The sequence below is a fragment of the Puccinia triticina genome, chromosome 1A, assembly GCF_026914185.1.
Source record: "Puccinia triticina chromosome 1A, complete sequence".
Classification (NCBI taxonomy): domain Eukaryota; kingdom Fungi; phylum Basidiomycota; class Pucciniomycetes; order Pucciniales; family Pucciniaceae; genus Puccinia; species Puccinia triticina.
The window spans coordinates 3,861,555-3,864,160 of NC_070558.1; the positions used below are offsets into that span (position 1 = coordinate 3,861,555).

The following is a 2,606-nucleotide window of genomic DNA, read 5'->3' on the forward strand; positions in this document are numbered from 1 at the left end:
AATCAATCAATTTTCACCAGGCAGTAAGGTTTAGCCTGTCCCTCTAGATTAAGCAGTTTAGCCAACAGAAAGTCCTCCATTATTATCTCAAAATATGTCAAGTAGAATTTTAAAGTGTCTGAGTTGCAAGGAGGCCAAAAAAGCTACAAAAACCCACTGCTCTCAGGCCATGGCTGAGACTTTGCTCATAAGCCCCTCTTCCAGAGGCTCACTCTCTCATTCGTTGTTTACATAAAAGGAATGCCAGCTACATAATTGATTCAAGTTAGTCTGGATCATTGTCATGACAAGTAAATCAATACAAAAAGATTCAATTTTTCCATCAACACTGTGCAATACAGAGATGACTCCAGCTTGACCAAAATCCCTGTAAGCTTGGAGGCGCAATCAAAGGCCCCTCTGGTCATCACAATTTCGCAGGCGTCGCGCGTTCCGTCGCGTCTGTGTGAGGCAGTCAAGTTAGGACACGACCTGTTGTGAACCGCGGTTCGTTGGTCTGTCAAATGGGTCCTGTTGGATTCAGCACGTGAGCCAAACAAAGCTGTGCGGAACTATTCTGAGTGCTAATGGCAGTCCTAGCCAAATATACCAGTAGGATAAGGTCATAAACCTTCTTAGATGCAATGCATTTTCAGTATGACCTCAGATTTCCCCAGCTAAAGAACCTTTGATCCATAGAAAATCAAGCCAATTTTTCGTAGGAGTTCATCCCTAGGAAGGGATATAGCTCCCCCTTACGCTTAAGTCCTCATGAGAGTATCTCTTTCCACTGCCAGCCATTCGAACCGATACGCCGAAGCAGGACCTTTTCTGGAAGCCGTCACGTTCCCATCTATCCAGTGGCGACTGTGATAATATATAACTCAGCATGCATCCTTCATCCGGGGCCAAGAAGGCATCTCTGTCTCAACTGCCGCTTGAAATCAAACAACGCATTGTCCATCATGTTGTGATGCAAACAGAGAAGAGACATACTTACTTTCACAAACCTTTACCACTTTCCTTGGTCGATCGAAAGTTTTATGAACTCTGTCGTCCGTTTGAATGGAATGTACGTACGGTTTCGCACATTCTCCAGACTTTCTAGCTCTGCTTTCTTTTCCTGGCTGTATCCATTTGTTTGCGGCTGGATATGTTGATACTTTCGGAGGCAGCTTCTGATGATTCTTGTAATTTTTACTGATGTAGGAGCTCAGCCTGCCGTGTCAGGCTATACCCAACCTCGAAAAATTCATCCACCAATCCCTACCTCGTCAGGCAAATCATGTAAGATCAATACTTATCGGAGTACACGAACAGCCGCCGAGTCACTCAGATGGCATATTTCCTAGAAAGCAGTTATGCCACATCTTGAAAGTCTGTACCAATTTAACGAAGCTTAACATACGCCTCGAATGTGCAGCTTGGCTGGATCAGTTTGGAAACTTGATCATTGACCCTGTGCATAGACCGATGTCAACCTTGTTACAACCCATTTCTCAACTTTCCAACATAACGTACCTCACTCTGGACAATCTGAACGGGCATAGATGCATGTTTGACGAACAGTTCTTGGTCAGAATCTTAAGAAATCTGGTGCATCTCGTTTCTCTTCGAATCAACAAAGTTGGAACCTCTTTCCCAACGTGCGACTTCGATGATCAACCACCGGTTCAGCCGTTGGTGTCACCGCTGGCAATTCACCTCGCTTCGCTATCCTCTCTCAAGTTTATACACTTCTCATACATGCACTGCTTCGATTCGGGATGGAGTACAATCAAGTGGAAAGGAGCGCTCGAAGGGATCACCCTACGCAAAAGCATGGTTTCACTTCGTGCCGTGCACGCTTTTTGCAGCCTCTTTGAAGATAGTCTAGTCTATCTCTCACTTTACTTGGTTCCTGTAAACAAAACTCCAACATACGAAATACCCGAATCAGATCGTGGATGTGTTTTCCGCTTGCCCAGGCTGAAGAGGCTGTCTGTCTATAATAAGTATATAATCCCATTTCTTAGATTGTTCCGAGAGTCGCCCAACATCACCCGCATCAGTATCATATACTACAGCTCACTTAAAGGTATCGTCGACTTGATAAATCGCGCCGATCCAACATGGATTAACCTGAAGTCTTTGTTGGTACACGGAAGAAGGTGGCAATTCAGCCGTGATGCGATCTCAGACCTCATCAAGCAAGGTGCGGAAGCCGGCGTGAAAGTAGAATGTGGTATATTGAAGAAAGTACGCCAGCCCTTTTTCGAGGAAGATGAATTTTCGACTGAATCGGATAGTGTAGAAGAATCTGACGAAGAAATTGAGAGCCAAGACAAACATCAAGATGTTGGGCAAATCTCAGATTGCTATAAATCACCATGAAGTGCAGTCATGCCTTTGCAGCAAGTCGATCCGCGGATTTCAACGTGAATTGTTCTTGAAGTCAAAAAGCCAAACGTTGAGCCAGAAGGATTATGTGATTAACTTATTGCTTGTTTCATTTCCTCTTAAACGTGTTAGGAGCTTTCTGAGGTGAAGAATAAATGTTCTCTTGTATTTGGGATCCATCAACTTGTTAGGCTAGAGTAGACTAGAGACACACGAAATAGAAATGGATATGAAATTTATTGGATCAG

At 44.1% G+C, this 2,606-nt stretch overlaps 1 protein-coding gene across 1 annotated transcript; it reads left to right on the forward strand.

Moving 5' to 3' along the window:
- Positions 1–868: 868 nt before the first annotated feature.
- Positions 869–2,352, forward strand: PtA15_1A467 (uncharacterized protein; the record flags this gene model as incomplete). The annotated part of the gene is made up of 2 exons (XM_053165497.1): positions 869–1,051; positions 1,189–2,352. 2 exons carry the CDS (start codon positions 869–871, stop codon positions 2,350–2,352), a joined length of 1,347 nt encoding a protein of 448 aa, XP_053016683.1.
- Positions 2,353–2,606: the final 254 nt, after the last annotated feature.